The sequence below is a fragment of the Microcaecilia unicolor genome, chromosome 2, assembly GCF_901765095.1.
Source record: "Microcaecilia unicolor chromosome 2, aMicUni1.1, whole genome shotgun sequence".
In the NCBI taxonomy this organism is placed as follows: Eukaryota; Metazoa; Chordata; class Amphibia; order Gymnophiona; family Siphonopidae; genus Microcaecilia; species Microcaecilia unicolor.
The window spans coordinates 97,674,218-97,685,448 of NC_044032.1; the positions used below are offsets into that span (position 1 = coordinate 97,674,218).

At 37.8% G+C, this 11,231-nt stretch overlaps 1 protein-coding gene across 1 annotated transcript in view; it reads right to left on the reverse strand.

The window, feature by feature from the left end:
• Positions 1–10,691, reverse strand: part of MIER3 (MIER family member 3) — a 167,618-nt gene extending 156,927 nt beyond the window's left edge. Inside the window, 2 exon segments of the mRNA XM_030193155.1 lie at positions 9,607–9,631; positions 10,436–10,691. Of these exon segments, the coding sequence (XP_030049015.1) occupies positions 9,607–9,631; positions 10,436–10,444 (34 nt within the window). The 5' untranslated portion in view covers positions 10,445–10,691.
• Between the last annotated feature and the right edge of the window lie 540 nt (positions 10,692–11,231).

Here is an 11,231-nt window from a genome sequence, read left to right on the forward strand (position 1 = left end):
AAGTGCCAAACCTCTCCAAGAAAAACAGCACTGGCTCCCAATCAAAGAACGTATTGCCTTCAAAATCATCCACGGCGAAGCCCCAGGACACGTGACAGACCTCATAGACCTTCCAACCAGAAACACAGTCGGATCACAAACATACCTAAACCTCCACTACCCGAACTGCAAAGGACTCAGATATAAATCAACTTATGCATCCAGCTTCTCCTATATAAAGCACACAACTATGGAACGCACTGCCAAAAGCCGTGAAAAACACCTACAACCATCTAAAACTTCCGAAAAATCACAAAAAAAAAAAAAAACTTACCTGTTTAAAAAAGCATATCCCACCGACCCAACATAAGTGCCTGAACTCTGCAACACAGCAAAACCACAGCTCGTAATGGACTCCACATAACCCTTCCTCTCTTCTATCCCCACCGCGCCCAAAACTATCACCTTGTATTTGTTTCTCTACCGGACTTGGCGAACGCCTTTACGGTACTATGTAAGCCACATTGAGCCTGCAAATAAGTGGGAAAATGTGGGATACAAATGTAAAATAAAAATACCTCGCATTGTTATTTTAATATTTTTAATGCTGTAATTGTCTATTGTTTATGTTTGACTTATTCTTGCTGTACGCTGCCTTGAATGAATTCCTTCAAAAAGGCGGTAAACAAGTTGATTCAGCCACTGAAGAAATTTGCAGTTCAAATGATAGGAAAGAATGTGAACCAAGTTCTTAAGCACTAATGGAGTCCTTGAGAGAACTGGCACCTGAATGGGGACTTCAAACATCTGAACCATGTAGATTCACATTCAACAATTTCTGATGCTAATGTGTTGGTTCTTAGTCACAGCTTTCCAAAGTAGCAAAGTCGACTGGAAATATAAGTTGTATGTCATCTATGCAAATTTGAGTTATTGTCCGTTTATATAAGTAACAATAATTGTGCTAGAAAGACACTGAACAAAGGTTGTCAATAAATAACACTGAAACTCCTGGCAGTAATTGGGGCTCTGACAACAACTGATTTCTAGAGAACCCTTTAAAAGTCTGTGCCTATAAACATGATTTTAACCTGGCTAGTACACCATTTTTCTTACATGGTTCGAAGATTTGGGTATGATCCATGAGATCAAACACAGAAGACAAGCTCAAAACAGAGACTAGAAGAGTTAATCTCCCATGATTCAGTATTAACTGAATCTCATTGAGCATTCCTGTTAGTAGCAATTCATTCTTTTCAGAAGACAACTAATGCTGTCACTCAGCAAAAGCTATTGGTATAAAAGCAAAGCTTAGCTGTCTTCTTCCTGCAAAAAAGAATGCAGCCTTCTCTATTATCACATTAAAGGGCTCTTAAAATGACAAACCTGGCTGCGAAGTTGATAAATTTAAACACAAATTATAAGCTTAATTTCATTCACTAAAACAAACATGCAAGCAGTATATGACTATGGCAAAATGCTCCCTTGCTCAAGGGCTAGACGAAAGTGACAAAAATGATATGGGGTTTGAGCCAAAAGATGCAAAGGAAGAGACTTGAAAACTGGATTACGTATACCCTAGGCAAAAGGAGGGATGGGGAGATATGATATAGACATTTAAATATTTGAAAGGATACAGATATTTTTCAGAGATGGAAAAGAGAACATGAATTGAGGTTGCAGAATGGTAGACTTAGGAGTAACAGGAAATACTTTTCACCGTCAGGGTGGTGGATGCCAGACATGCCCTCCCAAGGTAGGCAGTGGGAATAAAACAAAAATCAAAAAATGCCTGAGTAAAACAGAGTATCCCTATATAGAAAGAGCAAAAAATAAATAAAATCAAAGCAAAATTACAAGCTCATCACACTTTAAAAGAACACAGATGTGGAAACTGCAAGGAGAAATGGGGACAAATCTGACATCTTGCTGTGCAGACTCAATGAACCACACAGATCTTCATCTGCCATCATTTACTATGTTACTCAAATGTGCAGTTAACTATTTTGAAAACAATTTTTTTTTAATCTGCATGAGGGAATAAATTCTGAAAACTCTGCTTATGAAAAAATGTGAATGTGAGCTTCTCTTTAAAAGCAGACCCCCCCCCCCCAAAAAAAAAAAAAAAAAAAACTCTCTCCTGCAGCTATCATAGATAATTAATAATGCAAAGTTAGAAATTAAAAAAAAATACCTTGCAAAATAAAATGTTTTTAAAACTTGACAAAGAAATATATATGGAAAGGTTATTCCATAGTTTAACAGATTGGAATGGAGAGTCAAACATTTGTTTATATAGAATACCTCTTATTGGAGGGAAACAAATTACAGCTAAATCTTCTAGAAGAAAATTTAGATTCAAAATTAAGTTGAGAAAAAACAAGAACGGCATCTTGAAAAGTTTTTTAAACGATGCAGGCTAATTTAAAAGAAACCCGAGCCTAAACAGGTAACTAATGCAACTTATTCAATAAAGGAGAAGACCTCTCATACTTTCTAACTCTAAAAATCAGCTTTGCAGAGATAGTCTGTAACAGCTGATATCTATTACTAAAAGTTTAACCAATAATCTATATGTTCTTTGAAAAAAAAAATAAGATCTTCCATAACAGAATTGCCTTCATTTCTTAACAGTGTATTTATTTGGGGCTCTATTGTTAGAGCACTATCTAAAATAAAACTCTGAGAACTCTGCAGGTCTTTTCAATTGTAATTGTGATTCAAGACAGGAGTAAAATCTCTACAGAGATTATTTCTACAGAGTTAGTAGACCATAAGAATTTGGTTTTTACTTTATTCATAATTTCAAATAATTTAAAATAGCCCTCTTCTACAGCTGTAATGCAGTCATTTAGAAGACTTGTTCTAGTCCAGGGTGTTATTGCTAAAACTCCAAGAATAAATACATCATCCAAGAAGGAAAAGTAGAATTAGGTACCACAAAAGATTTGCATCTAAGGAACTCATATATAAACTGTACTGGAGAAAATGGAGAGCCTTGCGGTACTCCACTGAAGGATGGCCAGCTGGAAGATTAGTCAACATTTCTGAAAACACAACCCTCCTTGTTTATTAAGCCATGTTAGCGCTGCCACACAGCAATGCCAACAGCCCATTCAAAGTGAATGGGCTATGTCAGAATTAGCACAGCTTAGTAATGGGGGGGGGGGGGGGGGGGGGAATATGTCCTGCTTCCCAAGAGTTCCTCAAACCATTTCAGAACTACTCCAACTACCCTTATTTCATTCAGGGATTCATTAATAATGTGTGATTAACAGTACTGAGGGAGGTGATATGTCAAAACCTGGTGAGACTATTGAGCTGTAATACTCACAGAAGCATGACAGCCTCAAATTTCAGATGAACTAAACTGGGAGAATTTTTAAACATTAGAAAAGGATTTCGATAGAAAGTGGCAAAGTTTTTCAAAAAAGTGTTTCCAGGAGGCACTGTTCATGCTACATTAGGTATCACTGTTGCAATTCATAAAACCTTTATATAAAATGTTCTCTCTTAACATGCTCAACTCACTGTGGCTATCATGAAAAACTTGACTAGATGCAAAATCCAGAGGACTAGGTTGATAACCCTTGCTATTAAAAAATATATATGTCCAGCTAACTTATGAGAAATAGTTTGGATCAGGCTCAAAAGTTAGGAACTGCTATGTTGCACTGTTTCAAAATTCTTACCTGATACTACAATAATCCTCTCAACTGTCAGAGATTCATATTATGAAGTAAGACAGATTGATCAGTTTAAAAGTTTACTTTTATGTTTGAGGTTTCAAGTGTGCTACTTGCCAAGGTTTCAGATCTTATAAAATCAGGATGCAGGATTCATAAAGCCAATTTCATAAACGACTTCAGGAGACAATGTACGAAAGCTTTCTACCATGTTACGCCTACAGGAGGAAGGTCTTGAGTTTTGTAATAATAGTGTTTCCCCAACCCTGTCCTCAATACACAAATAACCAGTCAATTTGTCAGGATTATTACAAAATAACACATGTGCATCCAATGCATCGCCAACATACACAAATCTATTGAATGCATCTCTCTCTCCTGCACAGTCACTGTAATAATCCTGATAATCTGACCGGATAGGTGTGCCTCCAGGATACGGCTAGAAAACACTTTTGTAATGGACTGTATATACTTACAGTGAGCACAGACGGCAAGTGTTCACAAAAACAGTTTCTGCCCAGTGCCTGTGCCCTTTTCTTTGGCAGCATACTTTGGAGATTAGCCATTTCTTTCTGCTGCCCACAGTGCCCATTCTTGCCTGCTGGTTCTCCATCCAGGTACTAAGGAGATTAGATTTTGGAAATTAAGCGACATCCAATGAATTCAGGACCTCCCAGGCTAGAGTTGCTGGGGACTAATACTATGCTCCTTTTTATTCTATGGGGCCCTTTTACTAAAATGTGTTTTAAAAATGGGCTTAGTGTATGTTAACGTGGGACTTTCTTACACAGCAAGACCATTTTTAAATGCCACAGTAAAACAGGGCTTTTTCTGTATCTATCTTTGCAGGTCCCGCAATAATTTATCCACTAGCACGCAAGACCTGCAAAAAAAAAAAATAAATTAACACAGGAGCACTTGGCACCTCCTAAATAGGAGGCAATAAGTCTCCTGCATTAACTACTTAGAATGCGTTAATCCCAACATGCTGGTTAACAAGTCAATGCCCATTCTTCACCCATAACATGCCCTGTATTAAAAATATTTTTTTAAAATGTATTATTAGCAAGCACAAACAGGCAAATTTCTGCCAAACATGTTAGCATATTACACATTAAGATCCCCTAAGCCTCTTGTCATGCGGTAAGCCTGCAATAAAGCTTAGTGCACTTTAGTAAAAAGGCCCCTAAGTTTTTAGAAAGTAGATGGTAACTCTACAATTACCTACTAAAAACCATAAAAGCTTTCAGGTAGAATGACTGATACTACTACATTTTATATACCATTTGCTGTTAGAAGTAACATTTAACATAATTATGCTTAGTGAAAATTTAAAAGGCTTCTGTCCCATTCTATGTATATATAGGGGGAAAAAAATCTAAGCATATCAGCCTCTTAGTGCCAGATTAACTAAGCTTGTTACACATAGGAGGAGTTTATTTACTAAACTGTATTAAAAATGGTGTTAAAACAGCCAGGTTACTATATCGTTAATAATGCCATACGATTTTTTCACATTCTGCTTTCTAAAAACTATAATTGAAAATATATTTATGCACTAAATTGTTTCACTGATCTATTCAAAATACCCTAGAATTTTGAGAACTAAGAAACCAAAAGGCTTGACTGCACAAATCTTCATATTCTGTCGCAGTCAACTCAAAAATAAGGGTTTTTTCCCCCAAAAAAACCCCTTAAAGCCCATAATTTAAATAGAACCTACATATGTCAAATCGAAGTAGCTGAGCTGATTGGAATACCTCTGAATGAAGAGTCAAGCTGCTTCTCTGGCATGAAATTAATTTGAAAGAAAGGTCTAAGCATGCTGAACACAGAGCTGCCAAAAAACCGACTATGTACCCTTGAACAAATTTGACCCAAACTGAGGCAAGGCTGTAAGAAAATGTTAAAACATTTAAAGATACCCTTGCGGTTCTATCAGGTCCCTCATTGGAAAGCAGAAACAGTTTGGCATCACCAACAGTCTTGATCAGCTCGTCCCTCCAAAGTCTGTAGCCGTGTTTTAAGGAAACTGCTGAGGAAGGTCATTGTGAGGAATAGACTTTAAAAGAAATAAAGATGCCACTGACAAGAGTGGGGAAAATACTGAATTTCAAGATTACTCTACTAACACAGCTTATATGGAGTGACAAGAAGGCAGCAGCTACTGAAGCCACATAAGGATACAGGGTTTGTAAAGAAACACTCAGAGGTATTACACTAGGTGTGTGCAGAGCAAACTTTTTTTTTTTGCTCTGTTTTGTTCCCTGTACCTTTTTGAGGACTTTTTTGTGGGGTGGGGCAATACTATTAACAGTTCTCACTGTTCACAAAGAGTGCACATTAGTAACGACACAGGAAAAACTCCAGGATTTGTTTTTCTGTATTTCCTATATTTCAAAAGAATACACACTCCTACTACACATGGTAGAGAGTTTTGTGGTCTGATGATGCCAAAGTGGAACTTTGTGGTCTCAAATGCTAAGTAGAGTGTGTTGTATAAATATAGCAAATCATCCTAATACTATTCCTATGGTGAAACATGTAGGTGGCAGAATTATTTTTTGGAGCAGTAGCGGGAGAAAGGCTCTTTGAGATAATGATAGGTGGTGCAAAGCAGACATCCTAGAGGAAAACCTTTTCCAATCTGCTATAAACCTGTGGGCCTGTGAAGTAAATTAGGGAAGATTAATCTTTCAGCAGGCCAATGATCCTCAGTTCAAGCCAAAACAATGGAGTGGCTCAGCCAGAATAAAATGAATGTCCTTAAGTGACCCAGTCAAAACACACCTGAATCCAATACAAAATCTGTGGTAAAACTTATAAAGGCTGATATCCAGACACATCCAAGCCAGAGAGGTATAACTATGGCCACCTTGTTGGCCAGACTGAATGGAACATCAAGGTTATATACTGACATTTTCTATGTTACTGCTTACATTAGGCTAGTCTGCCAAAAAGAATGGGTACAAATTGCACTATCCTACAGTGCAAAGCGGACAGATACTTATCCTTAATGACTTGTGGCAGTTGCTGCCATAGACAAGGTTTCTACCAAGTACTAAGTCAAGGGACGTGAAGACTTATGCAGTCAAGATTTTGTTTTTTTCATTAACTATGAGTATTTTTAGAATTTTTTTACAAATTGAAACTATAGAGGACATTGTGTAAATCAGTTAAGCAAATTCCTATTTAAAAAATACATATAATAAGGTATTAAACAGCAGAATGTGAAAACTCTCCTAAAGTATGAAGACTGTTACAAAGTTATATGCAAAACAATATACAAAAGTACTGGAACATGGAAATTAACACAAAAAGTTAATTATTGTCTCATATACTTAAGATTGGGTGTTAACATACTTGTGTTACCTTTGTGTGCTATTTAACACAGTAATAGATTAGAACGTACAAAATTAATGCAAATACATAAATACAACTGTAATATTGAGCCGTTTGTGTTTGTACACTTTAGTAAACAGATCCCATAGGGGGAAAATAATTTATGAATCTGGCTCTTACAGATAAGTTCATTAAGGACATTTAACAAGAGATTTTAAAATGACAGCACGTAGAGCAGTATTTTACATGCTCAAAACATATGCTAATAGAATTGCCCAGGGAAATGCATGAATAAAAGTGTGTGCTACCAATGCACAGAGCTTCCTTTTAACATTGTAGGTACAGGTATTTCTAGGGACAGAACTGGGATGAAGTTGCAAAATAAGTACATAAGTATTGCCATACTAGGACAGACCGAAGGTCCATCAAGCCCACCTGTTTCCAACAGTGGCCAATCCTGGTCACAAACCTAAGTTATAAAATATGCATATATACATACAAACTTACCAACAGAATTATCAAAGAGTAAGCACAATACTCAATCAAAACAAAACCTCAGTGCTTCTCAACAGAAGATTAAGGCTGCTGATGGCATAATTGAAAGAACACAAGGAGTACAGTGTTTGCACCTAAAAGCTAAAAAGTTGAAATGGAAGGCTCTGAATTTGAGGCTTGTCCAATATTTCTTTTTTTGTAATCTTCTATTGAGAAACAGAGCTATTGTCTATGCACACAGGCAAAAAAGTCATGCTTGCTTTGGAATAAGGTGTAAGTTTATGTGGGAACTTTTGGGGAGTCTATTTTATTAAAAGGCACATATGTATCTATTTTGTAGAGGCAACATAAGGGCCTATGTACCCTGCCTAGATATACTAATTATAAAAACTACCCTCTTAATACTTTTGATAATATTAAGTGTACCATCCTCTGCCATTTAAATTTTGAAAAAAAAAAATAAGATGTCAATAGAAAGCACTTTAAAATAGAATTAAACAGTCCCTATTCTTTCTACTAAAATTGTTAGGCTTAACTTCCAATTATACATAAATTTATCAGATATGAGGGGTTTAAAGTTGCATATATTCCAAAGATATGGAGAGTAAGAATACACCACATGACTAAGAAGATCTTTTCCCACTGAGTACGATAAATACTCTACAAATATAATTGCAAAAAGTGTAATGCCAAGAGGACAGTCACAATAAAATAGGGAAACCTAGATATAAACCCAGAAGAAATCTCTTATATTCTTAAAATAGCCAAGTTGAAATCTGAATAACATTCACACGAAGCAAACTGCGCATAAACATTTATATGAACCAATGACTGAACCGACTTCCATTAGTATCATCTGTTATACAATAAATGATAAAGTACACGTGTTAAAAAGAAAAAAAACAAACCCATACACACACAAAGCTGAACAAAAAATAAGAGAAACCTGTCACCTACCATGACCAATATACAGTCCTGAGCATTACATACTGTCAAACGACTGGGCAACATGTTATTTCTTTAAAATTATTAAAGTGAAAAATGCATGAAGTTTGTAATTAAATAATGTGAAATCATGAAAAAGCATTACGTTAATTAAAAAAAAAAAAAAAGAGTCAATAACGTAAAATTTTAATAAGTATTAAAATTGTTTAAAATGTATCCTAGATGTGAGAACTCATCAACAACGCCTCTGTTTACTAAGCTGCCCTAGCGGCTGCAGTACGCTAATGTCACTTTGAATGGGTTGTGTCGGTATTGCTGTGCGGCTTAGTAAACAGGGGAGCAAATGTCTTCAGGTAACTCGTTCTTCATAAACCAATCAGTATCTGAGTTTTATAACAGAAATTAGAACAAAATGCCACAACCACATTCCAAAATTTTTTTTAACTAATTGCTATAGTAACTAAGGAGTCCTTTTACTAAGCTGCCTTAGGTGTCAACTACACCTAATGCAAAACAAAAAAAAAAAAATGGACTACCACGGGACGTGCTACACAGCATCAGATAGTTTTTGAATGTGAGCACGCTAAATAATTTATTTTATTTTTTGAGGGGGCATGTAAGGACCAGAGTGGGAATTCCTGTACTAACCAGTTAGCATATCTACATTACTGTACACTAACTGGTTAGTGCACAGTTAACGCAGGAGCTCTTACTGCCTACAATATTGGTGGCAATAAATGTTGCTATTTTTACACATTTTAAATGTGGGAAAGTCCTGTATAAGTATACCAAGGTCAATTTTTAACGCAGCTTAGTAAAAGGACCCTAATTTAGGTAGGAGTATTTCAATGAGTTACCTAAACAAACTGTTTAAAAAGTTATTTATGAGGCAATGGTTATTTACCAAGGTATTACTGACATCAGTTCACAGATAGCAGCACATCATTCTGCTAAAAATTAAACAAAAAAAATACTCAAATAAAAATAGTCACCTATCAGACATGAATTTCAAGAGCATCAGTAGGAAAATGAAGTCACCCCCCCCCCCAAAAAAAATGCATGAAATCAAAGTTTTAAAAGTCACAAAGTCTACTATCTATAAGCCCCATACCAAATAATTTCCACTTGGTTCACAGAAAAGAGAGAAAACAGAACAAACCTGGGCTCGAACTTCCAAAGGAAGCCTAGAAAAGAAAGAATTGAGTTAACTGCTGTAATTAAAAGAGATACTGTACCGTAATTAAAAAGCCTAAATGATGGGACATGGCCACAAGCCTTAATTTTTTCGCTGCAACCTAAAGACGAAATAACATTAAAGGCAAGAAAAGACCGAGGTGGAAAATCTATCGTCCAGCGGACTCCTACCATCCTCCTTCACGCTTTTGTGAAAATCAACTAAGTGAGCCCGAAAAGAAAATTAACATCCCTTGCAGAAATAATAAAAGGAAATAAAATGAGTAACCGAGCCCATTCGGCGCTGCTCCATCGCCTAAGGGCTAAGTCAAACTAGAAGGATGGAAAAAAGTGTTGCGAATGTACAGGAGGAGCGCATAAAGCGCCACCAACGGGGAACGGAGCTAGATTTTTTTTTTTTTTTTAACGTTTGCAATAGGGATGATCAAGCGCCTTAAACCCTCTCACAACCGCCCGAGACCCCCAGCCAGAGCAGCCCGGCACCACATTCCGTTACCTTCCCTAGCGCATACCCCTCCTCCATTCCCAGCCCGGCCAGGGCGGCTCTGCTCCGCTCGAGTCCTGCGGTCACTGTGGGCAGATAGGCGAGCCGCGGCCTACTCCTGCAGGATACCGCCCCCCACTTCAATACTATTCCCGACCGCCACAGTCCCCCTACTACTCCCGAGCCCGGCCCCGCTACTACAGAGTACTATCCTCTGCCCTACAAGAGACTACTCGTGCGCCCACGGTAACCCGAGGAGAAGAAAATTTCCGTCTTAGTTCCACCGCTTCTACCCGGTTTTCCTCCTTACCTCCGCCATATTGGTACCTTTAGGCGAACGAGCAGCTATTGCGCCAAGTACCCGGATGAGGCAGCTGAGCCAATGGCAGCCGAGGTGGAGGAAGGTGTCTGCCGGTCCAGCGGAGGTGAGCTCTGGTGACGGAGGACCGAAGTAGAACGCACGCACGCACCCATAGGAGTCGGTCCCAAGGGACTCAAGATACGGACTTTTGCTCTCTTTCAAGGGAATTGGAGAACACTTTAAAAGGAAGCACCACACAAACTTAGTGAGGGATTAGTTGTGACACAGGTGCTGCGGTCCGTTGACAGCTGCCTGAGGCTTCAATTACATGTCAGGAAAGAGTTGATTGTATTTGTTGAGAACTTGTTAATAAAACAAAACAACTTCCAGATGTGCTAATGATGGAATCAGTGTGATGTCCAAAAATATGATATGCTTTTTCCTTATCACACGCTGGATTTTCCCCTAGAAAATCAACCTTTTTTTAACATAAGTATATAAGGAAATGGACTTTCCTCTATTTTGTGGCTGTGGCGTGAATCTCCAAACTAGGACAGAGTAATGTAACTAGGTAGATTAACATCAGTGACAGATGATGGTGTCTTCCCTTCCCCTCAACAAATATTCAGCCCTGCTTCCCTAGCACTGCTCGATCCCCAGCAGCTGCTATCTCATTACTGCTTACCCTCTATGATTCCCCTTTATCTGTACCCCTCCTCTTTCTCCTCCTCCCCTTCCATATAACTTTAGGGGGCTACAAGCCTCCCCAACACCTGATGGTCCTCAAGTTCCCCCACAACAACCT